This window comes from Callospermophilus lateralis, unplaced genomic scaffold, assembly GCF_048772815.1.
Source record: "Callospermophilus lateralis isolate mCalLat2 unplaced genomic scaffold, mCalLat2.hap1 Scaffold_210, whole genome shotgun sequence".
Taxonomy (NCBI): domain Eukaryota; kingdom Metazoa; phylum Chordata; class Mammalia; order Rodentia; family Sciuridae; genus Callospermophilus; species Callospermophilus lateralis.
The window spans coordinates 1,757,730-1,778,586 of NW_027513072.1; the positions used below are offsets into that span (position 1 = coordinate 1,757,730).

Sequence of the window (20,857 nt, forward strand, 5' to 3'; positions counted from 1 at the left end):
TCGGGAGTCTGAGACAGGAGGATCCTGAGTTCAAAGCCAGCCTCAGCAATGGCGAGGTGCTAAGCAACTCGTGAGACCCTGTCTCTAAAAAAAACAAAATAGGGTTGGGAATGTGACTCTGTGGTCAAGTGCCCTGAGTTCAATCCACAGACCCCCTCAAAAAAAGAATCTTCTCTGCTGCACGCTGCCCAGTCATCTGGCCCAGCTGACGGTGACCTGTGGACCCTCTGACAGAAGAGTCACCTGGCCCTCGAATGCGCCATGTCTTGTTCCTCCAGCGTTGACACTATGAAGAAGGTGGTTCAGCAGCTCTGGCTAGAGGCCAGACTCAACCACATGAGGTTTCCCAGGCAGTTGCAGACTTGAAAAAATTCTGTCTGCAGAATGCTCACCATGATCCCCTACTGACTGGAGTATCTTCATGTACAAGTTCCTTCAGACCCCAGAAAGTCTATTCCTTTTTGTAGTCATCTTTCTGAGGTTTCCCAAACCCACTGTTCAAGAACCAGTGAATATTCAAGAGAGCTTAATTTGAAGCCTGTACAAAAAAATTTCCTGTAACACATGTATCAAAATACAATCTTCTACTTTTGTCAATCCTTAACATCTACCTCTCTGAATTTTCATGAATTTCTATTTCACAAGGGTAATTATTTTATATACACTGGCAGCAACATACAATAAAATATTTATTTACTTTTTAGTACCTGGGATTGAACCCAGGGCATTCAACCACTAGGCCACATCCCCAGCCCTATTTTATGTTTTTATTTAGAGACAGGATCTCACTGAGTTGTTTAGTGCCTACTTTTGCTGAGGCTGGCTTTGAACTCTCGATTCTCATGTCTCAGTCTGCCCGGCTGCTAGGATTACATGTAGTGCCACTGCACCTGGCTCAAAATACTTGGTATTAAAAAAAAAAAAAAACTTTCTTCTTCCTCTTGCAGAGAAGCCACATAATCCAGATATTGAATCCTGGTGTACTATAAATCTGAATTTCAATCTTAGCCACTGAGCAACATCCCCAGCATATTTTTGTATTTTATTTAGAGATAGAGTCTCACTGAGTTTCTTAAGGCCTCAGTAAGTTGCTAAGGCTGGCTTTGAACCCACAGTTCTCCTGCCTCATCCTCCAAAGCCACTGGGATCACAGGTGCCACCACACCTGTCTAACATATTCTTTTTGGGTGAGGGGAGGTGGTATCTTGAAATTTTCTTTTGTTTTAAATGCTGGGAATTGAACCCAGGGCCTCATGCAAGCAACCAATTTATCACTGAGGTACATCCAAAGACCTTGAGCATTATTTTTAATAGGTCTATCTTTTGGACACGACTTAATGGCTGGGTATCATGAGAAATCCAGTATTTTATGTGTCTGGAACTTTAAGTATATTTTCACTCAAAATTCCTGTAGCACAGGAGTTTCGCAGAGCAATGAACTGGCTCTGGACATATTCAACAAGATCAGACAACCAGCAAATATGGGAAAGTCCTAAGATTGAAATTCAGATTTATAGTACACCAGGATTCAATATCTGGGTTATGTGGCTTCTCTGCAAGAGGAAGAAGAAAGTTTTTTTTTGTTTTGTTTTGTTTTTCTTTTTAATACCAAGTATTTTGAGCCAGGTGTAGTGGCACGTGCCTGTAATCCTAGGAGCCGGGGAGACTGAGACAGGAGAATCGAGAGTTCAAAGCCAGCCTCAGCAAAAGCAAGGCACTAAACAACTCAGTGTGATCCTATCTCTAAATAAAAACAAAAAATAGGGCTGGGGATGTGGCTCAGTGGTTGAATGTCCTTGGGTTCAATCCCTGGTACTAAAAAATAAATAAATATTTTATTGTATGTTGCTGCCAGTGTATATAAAATAATTACCCTTGTGAAATAGAAATTCATGAAAATTCAGAGAGGTAGATGTTAAGGATTGACAAAAGTAGAAGATTGTATTTTGGTACATGTGTTACAGGGAAATTTTTTGTACAGGCTTCAAATTAAGCTCTCTTGAATATTCACTGGTTCTTGAGCAGTGGGTTTGGGAAACCTCAGAAAGATGACTACAAAAAGGAATAGACTTTCTGGGGTCTGAAGGAACTTGTACATGAAGATACTCCAGTCAGGAGGGGATCATGGAGAGCATTCTGCAGACAAAATTTTTTCGTCTGCACCTGCCTGGGAAACCTCATGTGGTTGAGTCCAGCCTCCAGCCAGAGCTGCTGAACCACCTTCTTCATAGTGTCAACGCTGGAGGAACAAGACATGGTGCATTCGAGGGCCAGGTGACTCTTCTGTCATAGGGTCCACAGGTCACCGTCAGCTGGGCCAGATGACTGGGCAGCGTGCAGCAGAGAAGATTCTTTTTTTGAGGGCGTCTGTGGATTGAACTCAGGGCACTTGACCACAGAGTCACATTCCCAGCCCTTTTTTGTATTTTCTTTAGAGAAAGGGTTTCACGAGTTGCTTAGCACCTCGCCATTGCTGAGGCTGGCTTTGAACTCACGATCCTCTTGTCTTAGACTCCCGAGCCACTGGGATTACTGGCTGTGCACCACTGAGATTGACTAGAAAAGACATTCTTCTAGAAAAAGAGATAAATAATTGCCAGGAATTAAGAGCTGATTCTTTTTTTTTTTAAATTGTTCTATTCTACATGACAGTAGAATGCATTTGACACAACATGTATAAATGGAGTATTACTTCTCATTCACCTGGTTAAGGGCTGATTCTTTATCTGATAACCCAAGAAGAGAAGCATGTCTCTTGGGAGCATGAACACAGTCATTCCAGTGTAGCTGAAGTGTGGGAAAGCCCAAGACTAACTTCATGGAGACCCCATAGTTCTGACACAGAAGGCAAAAGATAACCCAGTATATTTGATAAGGGCCTGAGAGTAAATGGGAAGTCTCAACTGGTTCTAAGGATGAGTCACTGTCTATGGGGACACATTCCCCACTGAGCTAACAGAAGGAAACTCAGTTCCTTGTATCTAAATAGCATGTTTTAGGTTTCCATTTTCTTGTGAATTCAATGAACAAATATTTGTTCAGCTCCTATGTTAGCCTGGGAACTCCATGAAATACTTATTTTCTGTATCCCATTGTCCAGGTTCTTGTAGTTGTCTGGCCAGCTACATGAGGACTGTGATGGTCACTTTCTCCTTCTTCTGAAACTACACCCATATATTTTCTCCTTTACCAGTAACTGACGCCCCCCCACCCAGCCCATCTCTCTTTTAGTATCAATGTGAATGACATTTGTCTTTCTTCACAGTGCAATATCTAATTCCCCTCTTCTATTACCACCATATTCTTTTTTGAAATTTTTCTTATTGTGTGAATGCTTTATTGGAACAATTCTTAGTATGTGTCTTCCATTGCAGCCTCCCATCTTGAGAGTTGAAGACCCTTCTTTTATCTCCTTTGGGTTAATTATTTCAAACAGGTAATTTAGACCATTAAAGTCCCAGGAATTTGAATCCTGGATCAGAAGGGATGCTGGAGGTGGGGCTAATGGCAATTCTAGGGACAGATTATTCATGAACCTGTGGATTTGTGCCAGCTCCCTGGAAATGCCTTGACTCTGCAATCTGCCACAAGCCAGATAACTGCCTTAATTCTATGAACTCCTGATACCCTTCCAGGAATTTCTCTATTTGCTTTGTATAACTAGAGTTGGTCCCTTTTCTAGGCAAATCACAGCTGGAACTGATGCAGTAAAGCTTCTATTCATTCAACTGAATATGCAATAAATTTTACTGAACACCTATCCTGCCCCAGTCAGTCTCAGTGTCTGCCAAAGTGATTATCCAAACTGATTTGTGGTAATATGTCTAAGGAAAAATTGGAATTCAGTTTGTTGATCAGCTTTGTGTCACTGACAAAATACTTAAGATATACAACTAGAAAGGAGAAAAGATTTATATTTGGGTTATACTTTCAGAGGTTTCATTCCATGATTAGCTGATTCTGTTGCTTTTAGGCCTATAGTGAGGCAGAACTTCACTGAGGGACATGTGGTAGACCAAAGCTATTGACCTCGTGGTGCCTAGGAAGCAAAGGAGAAATTGCTTGTATAACAAAGCCTCTCACTCAAAACCCAGTAAACTCTGAACCATAAATGAATGAATGCATTGTTGAAGTCAGAGTCCTTGTGATTTAATCTGTTCTCAAAGACCCCCATCTTTGAACACTGCTGCATTGGGGACCAACTCTTCAACATTTGAGATTTAGGGTTCGTCTAAGAATACCCAGAATTAGCAGAATTAAATTCTAAGCTGATATTTCTTTTTTTTTTTTAATAAAATGTTTATTTCTTAGTTTTAGGTGGACACAATATCTTCATTTTACACTTATGTGGTGCTGAAGATGGAACCCAGTGCCTTCTGCATGCTAGGCGAGCACTTTACCACTGAGCCACAACCCAAGCCCTCTAAGCTGATATTTCTTGAGAAACATCCCCACATTTCTATGTCAAGCTAGTTACTAGAAATCTTCAACAGCTGCAAATCATCAAAGAGAGACATTTCTCCCGTGCCAGATAACTTAAATTACCCTTTGATAGAGGCTATAACTAGGCAATTTATACCAAATAGAGTAGGAGGAAACCCAGGTTATTGGCCAAGGTATTTCAAGCCAAGTGAGTCTTATAGCATCTCTCAACTATTATCAGTAATGTGAGTAATGACAGATTAGCTATAAAGATACTTTGCAAACACAGAGGAGCCTGGCAATTGAAGTTCTAGAAATGGATAGTTTTCTTTGATATTCAGAAGTTGTCAGACTACCTGGTTTTTGTTTGAAACTTACTAAGAATTCATTACATATAGGATATTCCTAATTCCTCAAAATTCCCCAGCAACCGCCTCCAAATCCCACCCAGTTTCTTTCTTTCTTTTTTTAAAGAGAGATAGAGAGAGAGAGAGAATTTTTTGATATTTATTTTATAGTTTCTTTTTGAGCAGACACAACATCTTTAATTTGTATGTGGTGCTGAGGATCGAACCCAGGGCACCGAGCATGCCACGTGAGCACGCTACCACTTGAGCCACATCCCCAGCCCCTCTTTCTTTATTTCTTTTTTTTTAGTTGTTGATGGAGACAATATATTTGTTTATGAATTTATTTTTTAATGTGGTGCTGAGGATCAAATCCAGTGCCTCACACGGGTGAGGCAAGCGCTCTACCACTGAGCTTCAGCCCCAGGCCCCCACCCAGTTTCTTAAACAAAAATTCTAGCTATGGTCTGAATGTTTGTATTCCTACTTCCAACCCCCAAATTCATATGTTGAATTTCTAAGCCTCCAAGGGGATGGCATCAGGAAGTTGGACCTATGGGAGATGATGAAGTCATGAGGGCAGAGCCCTATATTCCTGTATACAGTGCATGCCTATTGACAGAGATTACTATCTTTAAAAATGGGATAGTGTTCTTCAAAATAAGCCAAAAGGGCTTATCTGCCTCTTTCAGTAAGTGAGGACACAGCAGGAAGTTATTCATGAATCAGGAAAGCTGGTACCATGACCTTACATTTTCCAGTCCCCAGAACTGTGAGGAATAAATTTGTTATTTTTTATTTTAGCATCCCAGGAATACTAAGGTAGTTCATAAACAAATAAGTAGACTCTTTGCTCTGAGAATGATGAAACAGAACCCATGTGGGGAACAAACTCTTATCTAGATATGTTTGTTTATACTAAACAAAATAGTAGGGGAGATATAGGTATTCACGGTTTTAAGTGTAACCAGAAATGGTGGTGGTTGTTTATTTTTTTTCCTTGGTTGTTTGGACACCATGGATTGAGCCCAAGGGCACTTAATCATTGAGTATATCATACATCACCAGCCTTTTTTTTTATTTTTCATTTTGAGACAGGGCCTTGCTAAATTGCTGAGGTGGCTTTGAACTTGTTATCTTCCTGTATCAGCCTACTGAACTGCTGGTATTACTGGTATGCACCATCATACCCAATCCCAGCATTGTTTGAAATGTGTGTTAAGTCACATAGACAAAGAAAGTACTGTCATGAAGGAAGAAGGGACTTATACTACTGATCCCTACAAAGAGAAGGCACTGCAGGCTGTGAATGGGGAGCACACAGGGAAATACCAGGTCAGTCAGAAAACAAGGTCAGAGCCTTTATTGTGGTTTTTAAGGGAAGGACTGGGTAAAGGAGCATAAGTTTTGAATTGTTTGGTTTGGCTAACTCCAATAGGCTGCAGCATTTAGGAATGTCTCTTGCAATCTGGTACCTGGCCCTGGGGCAATTAGGTAAAGGGAACATTAAGAGCTTGCTAAAAGAAGAGGTTAGAAGTATACCCCCACTACCAGTGGTTGGTATGCATATAAGAGGTGTGCCTTAGGCAGTTTTTTACTGTCTTTAGGAAATGGATAACCCCAAAGAAGCAGTCCCTTATTTAAAAACTACAACAATAACAACAAAAAGCAGAATATAAAGGTATGATTAATACATTCACAGACAGTCCTACTTGTTTTGGCACTTTTCATCTTTTTTACTAACTCTTTAAGTGTCCATCTCCCTTTCTAGGTCTGTGAACAATGAGCACGGGGTCACATCTTACTCTTGTCACTGGTGGGTATTCAGCATATGCCTCTAAATTAATGAGCCAGTGTGTGTGTTTAGGCAAAATTGAGGGTAGGTATAGTCAGCCAAAAGAAAACAAGCAATCAAATAATAAAAACTGTGAGTCAGCTAGGCAAGAAAGTCAGCTTCTGTCCTGCTGCCCACTTTGGCTCTTCAGATACCACTGGGGCAAAAAGAAAGCCTCCCCCCACCCCTTTTGCAGCCTTCCCCCCATACCTGTATTCTCTCCAAAACTGCAAGAAAGGGAGTAGGTACGAATGAATAGGGAGACAGCCAGAGCTATCTTCTCAGTATTCCCTCCCCAAACCCCAAACCTGCACTCCTTTCTCGGCCCTTTCCCCATTTGCTTGGTCCTATGAAATTCTAGCTTGGTCTCTGTGTTTTCTTTAGACAAAAGAGACAAGCTTGAGGACAGGCAAGCAGTGGGAGTCACTGTGTTAAAATCTTGACAGGCTCTTGGCTCATGTCCTTGTAAAATGAGGGAAATACATAAACTCAGGGAAAACTGAGCTTACAATTGTGCAGCTCCACCCTGTCTCCACCTCAGTCCTGTCCCTGACTATGGCCCTTTTACAAATGTTGGACCTCCAACTCAAGGAGGGGCTTCTCACTCTTGAGACAGATGGCATTCGCCCTTAAATGTGTATCTACTTTCTAAATAAACCTTTGTCTCTGCCTTTGCCAGACTCATGCTGAAATTCTTTGCTGCCCTTCCTGGAAGAGATCTCTTCTCCATGACAGTCAGTTACTGAATTAGGCATGGTCCTGGCCACCCGCCTCCCATAGATGGCATGCCAATCTCTGAACCTGTCACAGCAGAAGATATTTCTCTGAAGAATGGTCTGAGAAGTTTCCAGAGAAAGGGAGAACTTGACTCAGGGCCAGCAGGGTTCTTGCAGACATGACAGAAAAGAATTTTACCATGCACCAGTCAAAGGCAGAGACAGAGGTTTATTTGTGAAGTAGATACATATTCAAGGAAGAATGGGGGCTTATCTTAAGAGAGAGACCCCTTTGCGGATAAGCAGGCTATCTCCAGAGAGACAGACAGCAACCTGTTGGTATGGGGTGTTAGTATTTGCAGAGGGAGGATAGCTAGGGGCTGGTCTAGAGGTGGAGGCAGGGTAGAGCTACACAATTTTACACCCTGCTTTGCACATTGCCCTCAAAGTTGCAAGTGTTGGAGGGAGCCTTTCACATTTAGCGGTTTATGGCGCTGCTTTTGACACTTAGTATGTCTCTCTGTCTTCCCAAATTACTATCTCAAAATGACCAGTTTTGCAAACGAGAAAAGGTTTCTTTAGGAGGCAGCCAAGCCAGAAGACAGATCAAGTCTCAGATCTCTCCCCCATAAGGTTTAGGGATATTTATGATAACGAAGCAGGGAGGTCGAAGGTACGGGGAGAGGTGATTGGAAGTAAGGAAAATTGAAGTAATCAGTGGTCTGTACACTGGAATCAAATTTCATTGTCTTCATAGAACACATATTCAGAAAGTGTTGTTGGTGGGGACAAAAGGACAGTGCAAGTAATAAATAATGGGTCAGATCAGAAATATGGAGGCTGGTTTGAAAGGAAAAGTAATAAAATGTTAATACCTCTAGAGCACTTCCCCTTTTCCACCTGTTGCCAAGGTTACCAGCCTCCAGGGATTATTCCTCCCTGCAGGGAGTTGTAGGGGCTGTTAATGAATGCCTCCTAGACTGCTCCCTTCTTGCCAGGACCCCTGATCCACTTCCTTCTGGCCCTTGGATCACTCCATCTTTTAGGTCAAGTAAGCAGGTTGTGAGGAAGTGAAGGCATGAGAACAAAGGAATTCTAAAGTGTGTAAAAGGGGCAGGACACCCCCACTTCCTCAGACAACCAGCTCCTCTGCCCCAGGGGTCCTAGCCTTGCCTCACCCTCAGCCACTTGCAGGCCTTCTTGGGTGGGGCCCTCAGGCCAGAGCAGGACAGGGCTGAGCCAGAGGCAGCAGGAGCACTATGGGCACAGTGCAGGGTTGGAGAGGGGTTCAAACTGGCCGCCTTTTCAGTAGACAGCCCTGTGCTGAACTTCACTGCCAGCTCTAAGTTTGCCTCGAGAGTGGGGCCCTGTGGTCACTGTCCAAGCCCTTCCCCTGCTGGAATGGCCCTGGAAGCAGGAATGAGAGTGGTCCCCTGGGAACCAGAGAAAGCCATCAGGCTGATGCCACCAGGTTATCTTGGGCAAACTCTTCCCTCTGCAGGACCTAAGAGCCCCATCTGCAAAACTGGGGGTGGCAGACAGCTGGATGAGGTATCCCTGAGTCCCTACCCTCCCTAAAGACTTAAGAGTCTGTGACCCTCAGTGTGATATCTATGATTACCTTGAGGACTCCAAGTTTTAGCAAAGGGAAGACAGATTCTCCTGTGGCACATTAGTTGGCGGCAGAGCTGGGTGACTAGGTTGAGTCTCATCCTATATGCCCTGACTTCCCAAGAGGCCCATGAGGAAAGGTCTGGAGATGCTAGGCTCTCCATCCCAGGTTCTGAGAAACTGATGTGACTCCATTTTTGAGAAATCAGCTTCTACCTCAAGGCCTGTCCAGAGGGAGGGGGCATGACTCTTGTCCTTGGAAAAACCCACAGAAGGTTCTTAGGCACATACCCACCCTGCTGAGTTGTTTAACAAAAGGGATCTGTGGTGCTAGGTGACCCTGACTCAGTTAAGCTAGGTGAGGACCCATAGCAACCCCCAGCAACCACCAATCAGCAGGAGACAGGAAAAATATCTGAAATGTCAGGTGACCTCCCAGTAGTTTCCGTGATGTATAACATGATTAGGCATCCCTGCAGTTTGGCATAGAGACTCTTGCAACCCTTCCGGGCCTAAACCAATCAGTTCAAATATATCCACCATTTGAATTCACCCACTACCCTTACCCAACTTGTTCTGGCCAGTGAATGTGCTCATCAATGTTAAGAATTGTTGTTTGATTTTCCCACGGTATAAAATGATTTTCTGTGTGATGTTGTGATGCATAGTGTATCCCCCCAAAACCTATAAATTCTCACTAACTAAGGGTTGGGACTCACTACTCAGGACCGCTGTATTGCAAACGGTTGAGAGTCCAGGTGCGAGCCTGCAATAAAGACTCTTGTGTAATTGCATCAGATTCGGCTCCTGGTGGTCTATTGGGGTCCCACGAATCTGGCATTACGGTTCTAGGAGCTTGTGGGCACCTGGTAGCCCTGCAGGCGTGGGGGCCATTTCTTGGCTCTGGCCCAGGGATGGCAGAGTTTCCTGGGTAGGTGGACAGTGGGCCCCATAACTGGTCCCCTATAACACCCCTTGCCTTATCCATGGGCCAAGGATTGGGTGGGGCATGTCTGAGAAACAAGGGCACATTCAGCAGAAATGAGAAGGGGGCAAAAAGGGAAGGGGGTGCAGCCCAGTTGGGTCCTCTCAACTTGGCAAGGAGTCACAAGACTGGCCCAAGGCTTAGGGTAGAGTGTATGGTGGAGGACGTCAAATGAAGGAATGTTCTATGTCCCACTTAATGCTCAAGAAGCAATGAGCCTGATCCAAGGGTCTTTCTTAAGGAAATCCTAGGAATCCTAGGCTGGGGGCAGGGGGCGGACACACCTAAAATCTTCATCCCAGAGCAGGAAGTCTTTGCCTTTGGAAAGGCCATGTCCTCTTTTGAGAATCTGAGGGAAATTACATCCTTTTCTAGTGGGGAAACTGAGGACCAGATTGTCAAGGAGATGTGTCACATCTAGCTTAGGACTTAAAAGGCCCTTGCCTGAGAATGAGTGAGGCCCTGTATACCTGAAGGCAGGGAGCCAATGAGTGCAGACCTGAACCAGGCAGGATGGCAGGGGGATAGGCAGGATGGCAGGGGGACAGCCAGCGGGGCTGGAGGAGGCAGCATGAACTCCTCAGAGACTGGGGCCTGGCCTTCTGGGCCCCGCTTGGAGCTGGACTCCCTTCAGCACTCCCCCACCCAGGCAGTTCCATGATGCACATCCAGGCCTTGGCCCAGGCTCCTGGACCACCTCTCTCCTCCCTCACTCAGATCCAGTTTATTGGGAGGGCTGTCCTTTGGGAATGAGCTTGGGAGCCTCTGGCTTCCCCACTCGTCCTTTCCCCCTGTTGGTCAGCAGGGTTGAGCCATCCCTACTGCACACACAGGTTCACAGGCACTAAAACCTGGGCACAGGGACTCCTCCCCTCTTTCTCTGCCATGTGCCCATGAACTTGGGCTTCCCAGACAGAGGAAGTGAGCAGGAATAAGATTTGAGAAAAGCCTTAAGCCCCAAAAGGACTTGAGCCCAGGGAGATAGATATTGGGACAGGGAAAGGGGATGAGAAGTGTTGGAGTTCAAGCCAGGGCAGGCGGGTGGGGCTGGGCCTGGGCTTCCCAGGAGAGGTTGAGGAGGAAAGGAAGAGGGAAGAGCAGTCTTGTCGTGGGACTTTGTGGTCTGGAGACTTGGAGACACATCCTGCATCATAGGTCACCGACCTCCTAAATTTGGTCAGAAAGGATAAGGGGCTGGGCGAACACACCCCCGAGGATGAACTCATACCAAACATGTGCATACTCTCTCTCTCTCTCTCTCTCTCTCTCTCTCTCTCTCTCTCTCTCTCTCTCTCTCACACACACACACACACACACACACACACACACACACACCCTAGGGACATGCATCTGACCCCTTGGGTGACATCCTTTTGCCTCCACCTTTATCACACAAGATGGTTTCACCCAGATACAAGTATGGAAAGAAGCAGTATAGTTTGTCTGTCCTGATGCTTCATGTGGCAAGATGATATAGGGTCCTTGATACAAATTCAGAGAGCCCCACAACCACTAATAGTACTCTGGAAATTCTGACATGGTTGGGTCGCCCAACTAGTGGAGAAAATAACCATAAATCATTCCAGCTGCATCCATTGCTTGCCTGCTGTGCACTAGATGAAACACCTCACCTCCTCCTCCAACAACCTACTAAGAAGGTGATATTATTCCCAGTCCCAAGATCACACTCTGGAGACTAACAGACACACGGTTTGATGTGCCCCCTGCCCAACACTCTGGGGCCTGCAGACTCAAAATTCCTGAGTCTACCCCAGGGACAGGACCAGAACCAGCACCTGATGCACCCCAGGGGGAAGGGACCAGGGTGGGACACAGTTGCAGGAGAGATGCAGGATGAATGCCCCCACCCTCCCACATCTGGGGAGGAGGCGCCCAGGAGGGGGCTCCAGACTGACTCAGGCTGGCTCACCTCCCACTAGAGGGCTGGGCCAGACTTGGTTTTCAAATTCCTGGGCAGCTGGCACCCCCTGTAGTCAGACAGGGATGCTGCAGGACAGGGCTTGCTCCATCCCTAGTGCTAGCTGGGGGTTTTCTCTCCTCCCATCTCCAGCCCTTGCCAGGAAGCCAGCCAGGTCAGTCACTGTGATTATTACTGTTGCCACATTTTAAGGATGAGAGAAATGACAAGTGTCTTGCTCAAGGTCAATGAGCTAGACAATGTTGGTTCCCTAGCTTGGGTTCTCAGAGAGCAAGGATCTTTCCCTTCCAAGAGGGCTTTGTTCCAACCCCTCAGAGCCTCCCTACATCCCCAGGAAACACCGCTTCTCTAAACCTAGAACAAACAGACAGAGCAGCCATAAGAAGAAGTAAAAACTATTTACAAATGTACAACAGGAATGGAAGTCTTAGCACTCCCAATAGGGGAGTGATTGAGGGCTCAGCTACGAGAGGCCTCCACATGGAGGCTCAAAAGATGAAGTTCAGATGTCCTGGTATCCAGCAGTGTGAATGGGTGAGTGAGAGGCTCGTGGATGGGAGGCCAAGTCTTCTCTGTGGGCTTTTTGCTGCGGCATCGGGCTGATGGAAATCTAAACACATAAGTCAATACATGGGTGTTCTTTCTAGCTTCTACCCTGCAGTTCACAGTCATGGCTCTGGGCCCCAGGAGACGGGACAAAGGAGAGGGCTGGTACCCCAAGTAATGCAAGGGCCCTTGGTGGGCACCACGGGTTATCTACCCTACTGCACTCCTAATGCTCCACTTCATACATTTCACATGGGATTTCAAGTACAAATTTCCATAAAAAAAAAAAAATAAAGAGCCAGGCACAGTGGCACATGACTATAATTTTAGTGGCCTGGGAGGCTGAGGCAGGAGGATCACAAGTTCAAAGCCAGCCTCAGCAAAAGTGAGCCACTAAGTAACTTAGTGAGAACCTGTCTCTAAATAAAATACAAAATAGGGCTGGGGATGTGGCTCAGGGGTCGAGTGCCCTGAGTTCAATTCCCTGTCCCCCTCCCCCCCAAAAAAGAATCTCCTTTAAAACATAAATTACTAGTCTCAGTCCTCATTAATAACTGAGGAAACTGAGGCCTAGAAAGGTAAGGGACTGGCCAAGGCCAACTAGCAAATTAGTGGTGCAGTCTTTTCTCTTTGTCTATTCAGCAACACCTGGGAGTACTCTGAAACCTGGAACCCGCACACTCAGGTTCATATTTCCGTTCCTTAAGCTCCATGTGCTTCAGTTTCAGGGCCAGCCCAACCTCAGGAGCCTCCCCCAACACATGTGTGACCCACAGACATCCTTCTCCCAATGCACACCCACTATTCCTCACCTCCTGTAAAGCTGCAGCCTCGCCACTCCCTGGGGGGCCCTGCCCATGTGTTGGAGATGTGGGCCCAGGGAGCTCTGTGGGACGGTGTTGACGGGAATATTGTGGCGAGAACCGTGTGTGCACTGGGTCCCCTTGCTCGGGGTCCCACTCCGTGCCTTCCGCCTGCTGCATCCAAGTAGCTTCAGACATGTACCTGGGGCGTGATAGACCAAATGCAGGGAGTCACTACCCACCTTGGCCTGGTCCCCCTGACCACCCTCACCCTCAGCTTGGAAAGCACAGAGCCCAGGGTTCCCAGCCAGGAGTCTCATCCAGGCTGCATTTCCCCTCTACTCCATTTCTTAGGGCAAGAACCTAGAAGGGCAATGAATACGGACGTTCCCAGAGGCTCCCAGAGTGCCCTGGAGAAAACCCCAAAGGAAAGGACAATGGGTGACAGGGCCTGGGAGCTGGGGTCAGGGACCAAAGAAGAAAACCCAGCTTTATCTCACCCCATTCCCACCAGCCCCAGAGATCCACCACTTGAGCCTTCAGTTTACCAACTCACTTGGGTCCCACTGGCATATAAATGGTCAAATACCAGTTGTTGGCACAGCCCTGGTCGAAGGGGTTGTTGTTCCGGAGTGATTTGCCCTGGAGGGAGATGGGGATGGGAAGAGGAGCTCAGAATCAGCAGGACTGGGCAAGGCCATCTCCCAGTGACTCCTCCTAAGTCAGTCAGCTTAGCCAGGGCTCAGCCCAGGCCTGGAGCAAGATTCTAAGGGCAGGGGAGCCCGAGAGTGACCCAGGGCCTCCTGCCTTCCTATGCTCCTAGGAAGAGTGACCTCCCTTGACCCACTTGTGAGCAGCTCTCCGCAGACAGTGCTGACACTGCACTCCTTTCTCCTGCCTTCTCAGGGCTCCTCATCATCCTGTGCCTCCCTGTGCAAGATCCTTGCTCTGTCTCCATTGGCCACACCTGTCCTCTTACCTCATCCTTCCACACACCCCCCTTTTTTAAAAAAATATTTTTTAGTTGTTGACAGACCTTATTATTTTTTTTTAATTTGTATGGGGTGCTGAGGATCAAACTCAGTGCCTCACACATGCTAGGCAAGTTCTCTGCCACTGAGTGACAACCACAGCCCCTTTCAGATACCTTTTAAACTCTTCCTTGTGCTGCTCAATTGCTCCAAAGACAATGTCACCACCCCACTCCCACTTCATTTCCCCACCTCTCATTTTTTTTTTTTTAAATTATGCCTTAACTGAATTTCACTATCTGGGAGGACAGGGGCAGTGGGGAGGCCCCATCATAGTTTCCTAGTCAAAAATCACATGGCCCAGGAAAATCTGGGCTGAAGGCCTTCAGTACACAAAGCAGTAAAGGTCAAGCTCAAAGTAAAGGCAGACCACAGGGCTGATGAATAAGGGCCAAGCACAGAGTCTCAGGTGGGAGGAGGACCAGATATGGCAGTGGTGGGCTGGGGACTAAAAGGATGGGAGGTGATGAGCAGGTAGGCTCCTCTGTCTGTTCACTGTCTCGGGGTCTGCAGCGTCCCCTCCCCCACTGATGCTGCCCACCAGTCTTACTGAAAGAGCCTTTAGTCAAGAGATTGCCATACTAAAGGAATCCCAGGGCAGAGATGCCCACCCCTATCATTCCTATTCAACACTAAAAAGAAAAAGCAATAAAGATACACAGATTGGAAAGAAGGTAATGAAACTGTTCTTCACAGATGACAATTTTCTATGTAGAATGTACAACAGCCACAAAATGCTGAGGGAGAACTCAGTGGTTGAGCACCCCTGATTCAACCCCTTTTCCTAGAAAAACAACACTAAGGACTCCTGCTCTTGGGAAGATGCTATGAAGAAAATGGAATGACAAGACACAGATTGCAAAAAGAGATGTGCAAAACCTAGATCTGAATCTGATGTAGAAAACTCTTAAAACTCAATAAGAAAACAACCGTTTTTTCAAATGGGCAAAAGATTGGAGTAAACGCTTTTGGGGGGAGTGGGTACCACGGATTGAATATAGGGACACTCAACCACTGAGCCACATCCCCAGTCCATTTTTATTTTTTGTATTTTATAAGAGACAGGTTCTCACAGAGTTGCTTAGTGCCTCGCTTTGCTGAGGCTGGCTTTGAACTCAGAATCCACCTGTCTCAGCCTCCCAAGCTGCTGGGATTACAGGTGTGCGCCACTGTGCCCTGCCAGGAGTAAACATTTTACCAAAGACCTAATGAAGGCCAAACAGACATGAAAATAGGCTCAACATCATTACTCATTAGGAAAACACAACCTGGAACCTTAATGAAATACTACGACTCATTTAATAAGACAGGTTTGATTAAAAGACAAAACAAAATAACAAAGGACAGTGTGAGGGGCTGGGGTTGTGGCTCAGTGGTACAATGCTTGCCTAGTGTGTGTGAGGCACTGAATTCGATTCTTAGCACTGCATATAAATAAATAAAAGGTCAACTGATACCTAAAATATATTTGAAAAAAAAAGTGTGAAATGTTGGTGAGGATGTGAAGCAACTGGAATTCCCAACATTGCTGGTAGAATTTAGAAACCTTACAGTTGTTTTGGAAGACAAATTTGGCAATTTCCTACAAAGTTCCACACGTGTTTACCTTATGACTCAGCAATGCCACCCTTAAGAATTTATTCAACAAAAATGAAAACTTATGTTCACATGCCTGTGCATCAATGTTTGGGGCAGCTTTATTTATAACTATCCCAAACTAGCTAGGCATAGTGGCCCACACCTATAATCCCAGAGGCTTGGGAGCCTGAAGCAAGAGGATGGCAAGTTCAAAGTCAGCCTCAGCAACTTAGTGATGCGCTAAGCAACTTAGTGAGACCCTGTCTCAAAATTAAAAAAAAAATTTAAACATAATTTGAGGGGTGCTAGGAATGTGCCTCAGTGATTAAACACCCCGCGGTTCAATTTCTAGTATGAAACAAACAAAACAAAACAAACAAAAATACTGGCAAAAACTAGACATTATGTAAAAAATCCTTCGTTTGATGAATGTATAAACAATCTATAGGGCATCCATACGCTTCTACACAGCAATAAAAGAAATAAAATACTGATATGAGCGACAACGTGGATGAATCTCAAATACATTGTCCTAAATAAATAAAGCCAGAGAAAAGAAGGCAATGACTCCATTTACATGTGATCCTGGAAAAAAAGAAAAACCAGAAGGACATAGGGAGAGAGACTGACAACAACAGGTGAATGAAAGGATATTCTGGAGTAAAGAAACTGCCTAATCTTGATCATGCTGGAGAATGCAGGACAGTATCCAGTTGTCAAAATCCCGTATCCTAGACTAAAAGGGTGAATTTGGCAGTTTTAATTTATTCCTCAATAAATGAGTTTTTGTTGTTTTTTTTTTTTTAAATCCCACCATGGCTCCCAGGTTTCCACTTCATCAAAACTAAATTTCACGCTCAACTTTTAGGGGCTTTTTAATCTTGACTCCTCCTTATAAATTATCTGGCACCTTGGGTTTGATTTAGAATCGTTCCTTCCTCATTTCCTTAACATCCTACATTCGGGTTTCTCTGCCTTTTTGCAAAGGTGTGCCTCTCACAGACAACACCCTCCTGTCTTCCACCTTTGCAAAATCACACCTAGGACAGGAAGAGTGGCACGTCCTCCTCTACAATGCTGGCCTCGCCAAACTCAGTTTCTTGCAGGCTGCTACACCACTCAGGACCGACCCCCGTCTCAAGCGTTTCCCTAGGTGTCTGCTGGTGTTATTCTGATCGCAGGGTTCTTATCAACACAAGCGCAGGATGCACCCATCCCTCAAATAACAGGCTCTCCATGCAATGCACCCACGAGGAAGAATGACCACTGAGCTCCAGGGGGAGGAAAGATCTGAGCTGCATCTTAAAGGGTGGGTCTGGAAGGACTCATGAGGCACCATCAGGACCAAGGGCAGTGAAGATCAGCCGAAAGTGCCGGATTCCCAAAGATGCAAGATGCCTCCGCACCGTCTGGTATTGCAGTACTCGCTTACCTTGCTCACCGACACAGCCTGTATCATCAGGAGCAGAATGACAGGCAGCAGGAGTACCAAGACGGGTACAGCTACTGCGATGCTGTGCATACACAAGCTAAGAAGAACAGACAAACTGTTCTCTCCTGGCCCCGCCCAACGACCGACAGCCCTCATTAGCCCCGCCCTGGCTGGCCCCGCCCACCCACTTTTGCCTCCCTGGACTGGACAATTAATCCAGCACACCCAAGAGAAACCTCACCCCACCATGCTGGCCTCCCACTTGACCCTTTTCAACCTTCATTACCCCACTTCTTGGCCTCCCTAGATTCTTAACTCCATAGTCCATCCTACCACGCCCATCTCCCTGACCCCACTCGCCTTCAATCTGTCCTTCATAGGTCCTCCCAAGTAGCTTCTCCCTTTAGCCCTGCCCACAACATCAGCCCTCCCTCGGTTAACCCCACCTCTTGGCTGTCCTGCCCCTTGGCTGTCTGTCTCTCCCCACAACCCATTCTCTTCCCAGTGTGGGCCCTTGGGACAGGGTAGATACGCCATGGCTGAGTCCAGGGACAAGGGCATGTGTCTTGTACGAATGAGAAAAAGCACACTGGTAGCCAGAAGAACAACCAGATAAAGGCACAGGGACACCAGCAGCAGCACGAATACGCGGAAATTTCTTTGACCTACACAATTGTTTACCCACAGGCAGTGGTGGTCAAAGTCCTAGGGGAGAGAAGGCAGACTTGAGGGTCTATTTGCCTTAGCCCAATACCCCCAAATCTTGAGGCCCCCCCTCAACCCAGCCCCTAGAACTCCTGCTCTTGGCCCTGCACGTAAGCTCCCATCTCCAGGGTGAAACCAGCACGTCCATGGATAGAGCACAGTTAGGACGCCATGGCTCATCAGGTCGTTTGTCATGAGTGAGGTCTTTACAGACAAGACCTGCCTGGTGTCACTTTGAGCAGGATACAGAAAAGCTGTGAAGCTGTATTTTTTCAGATACTGGGTAAGGATGAGAAGAATTTCTAGCCCAGCCAGCCTTCTGTACTTGGAAACCCGTGCAAGGTGTGCACATGAGAGAAGAGCACTCGGAACCCAGGAAACCCTCAATTGGACACCCAGAGGTGGACAGGCAACAATACCCAGAACAGGGCAGCAGCCGGCCTAAAGTTATGGGTATCTAGTATCAGCAAGCTAGTGGGACAGTCACTGCCTTTCCTCCCCTTGACTCCACCAGGCTCAGCACAGATGGTGCCCTTTGCATGTCAGCACCTGTGCAAGCAAGGCCAGCGTCTCAGGACAAGTGCAGAACTGGAGGCAATAACATATATAAGTGACCAAGAGTGGCTGAGAGCCACTTGTAGCAGTGTGGGAAGATGATCTCATACCCACCCCTGGACCACATATGATGTGAGGTTCCTGGTCCTGGCCAGGTGCCCTGGGATGGGTTGGTGAGTGGACAGGAAGGAGGAGTACTTACCTCCACACAGATATTACAGAAGGGACAGTGGTGGGTCCGGGGTGGACGATGGAAAGAACACTTCGAGCACCACTGCAGGCGAAAGGCCGTGTTGTTCACTCGTGCTATGTATTGAATGTTGGGGTCCTCTTCTAAGGAGCCTGGCAGGGGAAGAGATTTGGGCAGTGGCAGGAGGCCCTTCCACCACTCTACTGCTTGGGGCCGCCCCATAGCATCATTGGGCAACAAGAAGGGTGGGGAGGAGGAGGGCAGGGGAATCCCGGTCCCTGTTGAGCAAGCTGACCACTCAGATGGGCGGCAGTCAGAGAGAAAGGGCTGTCCAGCCACAGGAGCTCTATACAGAGCTCTCCCCTTTTGGAATAGTGATCAGTGCTTGAAGTCGTGTGTAAAATGGGAAGGAGGAGGAGTGAACTGCATGGTTTGGAAGGGCCTGCTGGCCTCTCTTGCCAGCCTGCCCAGTCCTTGCTTCGAAAGCAGCTGGAACACCTCCAGGATTCTGTTTTTTCGCACTTCAGTGGCTTGGGAAATGAAGTGCCAGGACCCAAGTAATGATGACATGGAGGGAAGGGCTCCTGAGGCCACGGGGGCGGGGGGTGGGGTTGAGGGGGGTTAGCATGTTTGAAATCACCCCTATAGGCATCAGCCCTTGGGATACCACCTCCTTCTCCAGGGGTCTGAGGCCTTACCTTTGTGCAAAATGCCTGGGTCTGACCCGTTGAGGAAAATGAGGCTGCAGAAGGACAGTATAAAGAATAGGCCCGAAACCACGGCAAATTCCCACTGCCCATTCTGAGCCAACCACCAGCACCTGAAACCAGAGCCAGACTCAGTCCTAGTCTGGGGAAACCCAGAGCTCCCCACAAGGCCTAGTTCACCTGAGGTAGGACTCACTCGCCTTAAGGACTGATCTAAATATCCAGGTTAGAGACAGACCATGGAGACTCCACAAAATGTCACCAGCATTAGCAGTCTCTCATAGTTCCCTAAATGCGTCAGGCACTCCAGACCTCTGTGCTTTCACATTGGGTTCCCTCTAACTCTATATCCTCCTTCCCCTGCTGACCCTCTCTCTCCACTTCCCTCCCTGCCTCTGTACTGTCCTTGTCTATTTTCTCTTCTGTGTCTAAGACACTGACACCTTCCATGGGAGACTCACGGAAAGGCGAAGAAGATGCCACTTATTGTAATAAGAAGCATTGCATTAAAAGCTGGAAACAGGCTTGGTTTCAGCCATGAGGATTCGATCGGAGGTTCATTTGGGGGCGTGATACTCTGTGAAGAGGCCATGGCTAGACCACCAAATCTCACAGAGTGAAGCCACCAACGAACTCTTCTGGGTTGGCACCCAGACTGCCATGACAACAGAAGTGACATCACAGAGGTTCTGGAATGGGGGCTCTGGCTGCTTCCAGTGACTTGTGAGATCAACCTTCCCCATCCCCCACATACGCACGTGTTGTAGACTGGGACATCCTGCTCTTATGATGGTAGCTTTGTTGGAGCTTGTGATGATATGATGTGGTTTGTCCCAAAGGTTCAAAGGCTGGAGGGTTGGTCCTCAGTGATGAGGTGGTAGAACCTGAAAGAGGTGGGCCTAGTGGGAGGTAATTCAGTCACTCTGCAAGATGCCCTCTCAAGGGAGTAATGGACTTCTCATGGGCCCCCATTTGCTCCTGTAAGAGGGAGTTGTTATCAAAAGAGCCAGATTGGTCCCTCCCTGTTTTCTGACACACAATCTGGTGAACACCCTCACCAGAGATCACTTGCAGGAGCTGCCAAATCTTGGATACTGAGTTAAATAAAACTTACCTCCTTATAAATTATCTGTTCTCGGGTATTTTGTTAGAGCAACAGAAAGCAGGCTAATACAGAGGCCATAAATTATGTGAAGATGGCATGGGGAGAAGTTTGGTGATGGTCATCCCCCTTTCAGGCCCAGTGCTAATTGGAGTCAACAGTGCTCATTGCTCATCCTAGCTCCACTTCTTCCTTTTTGTTGTAACAGAGCTCCAGTTTGGGGAAGGAGGTAGAAATCTACCAATTAAATATCTTCCCAGTTTACTCACTTCCATGGTGGGATTTATGATGTAATTCTCTCTCAAAAATAAAATGAGCTGGGGATGTGACTCAATGGTTAAACAATCCTAGGTT

General features: G+C 46.7%; 1 protein-coding gene and 1 pseudogene across 1 annotated transcript; one reads left to right on the forward strand and one right to left on the reverse strand.

The window, feature by feature from the left end:
* Nucleotides 1–261: 261 nt before the first annotated feature.
* On the forward strand, nt 262–467 carry LOC143640378 (guanine nucleotide-binding protein G(I)/G(S)/G(O) subunit gamma-5 pseudogene; annotated as a pseudogene).
* A 16,705-nt stretch (nt 468–17,172) lies between these two features.
* LOC143386494 (palmitoyltransferase ZDHHC19-like) lies at nt 17,173–19,993 on the reverse strand. The gene is made up of 5 exons (XM_077108215.1): nt 19,863–19,993; nt 19,393–19,514; nt 18,707–18,846; nt 17,777–17,949; nt 17,173–17,326 (listed from the first exon to the last, which is right to left on the reverse strand). Exons 1-5 carry the CDS (start codon nt 19,991–19,993, stop codon nt 17,173–17,175), a joined length of 720 nt encoding a protein of 239 aa, XP_076964330.1.
* Nucleotides 19,994–20,857: the final 864 nt, after the last annotated feature.